The 774-nt window shown below is 41.6% G+C and overlaps 1 protein-coding gene across 1 annotated transcript in view; it reads left to right on the top strand.

Annotated features, from left to right (window-relative positions):
* Positions 1-404: 404 nt before the first annotated feature.
* The window catches only part of CBG19716, a gene marked incomplete at both ends in the record, with an annotated part of 5,135 nt that continues 4,765 nt past the window's right edge, over positions 405-774 (top strand). Inside the window, one exon of the mRNA XM_045241557.1 lies at positions 405-629. Coding sequence (XP_045096886.1) covers positions 405-629 — 225 coding nt within the window. The remainder of the gene's footprint in view (positions 630-774) is intronic.

The following is a 774-nucleotide window of genomic DNA, read 5'->3' as shown; positions in this document are numbered from 1 at the left end:
GGTTTTTAGCTTCTTTTTTCAGCTTCGGAGCTTGAAAATTAGCTTTTTTCATTGAAAGTTTTTATTTGGATTACTGTAGCTCGATTTCTGCAATCTGGCGTCATGGTGTTGAGCTTTTCCGCAAACACTTTCGCTTGAAAATTCGCGCCAAGTCTTGTTTTTCAAAGATTTTTGATGATTTTTAGGTCATTTTCTCGCATTTTCCGGGGTAAAAATGCATTTTTCTTCGAATTTTGCACTCTTTTATCTTTAGTTTTCACGATTTTTGGGTCATTTTCTCTTGATTTTTCTCAAATTTCTCATTTTTCGAGGCTCTACTCTTTTTTATAAATTTTTCATGAGTTTTGGGTCACTTTCTCTTAGTTTTCTTGATTTTTCTCCCTTAATTCTTCATTTTTTCCAGAATGCCGGGTGAGGAGTACATCATGTCCTCAAAAGCGTGCGTCTACGTCTTGGGCGGTGAGGCCAACACCGCGTCGTTGTTCGACTTCGACGGCGTCTACGTGCTGGACGGCGGGTTCGCCGACAAGTCGCAAGGATTTGTCGCCAACGTTCGCGAATGCGCCGCGGTGATCCTCACAGCGCCAACCGCCGGAAATCTGGGAACGACGGCTGCGTTGTTGGAGAAGGTGAGCTTGAAAATCGGGGGCTAACGTAGCACCCAAATTTTTTGAATTTGGCGCCAAAATGCCGGTTAAACAAAAATATTTTGAAAAAAATTTCAGCCAAAAATGTGCGATTTTTACTGATTTTCGCCGATTTCAGCACTTTTTT

Source organism: Caenorhabditis briggsae (genome assembly GCF_000004555.2).
Source record: "Caenorhabditis briggsae complete genome, chrI, whole genome shotgun sequence".
In the NCBI taxonomy this organism is placed as follows: Eukaryota; Metazoa; Nematoda; class Chromadorea; order Rhabditida; family Rhabditidae; genus Caenorhabditis; species Caenorhabditis briggsae.
The sequence above is the reverse complement of the archived record's forward strand: the minus strand, read 5'-3'. Positions and strand labels throughout refer to the sequence as shown.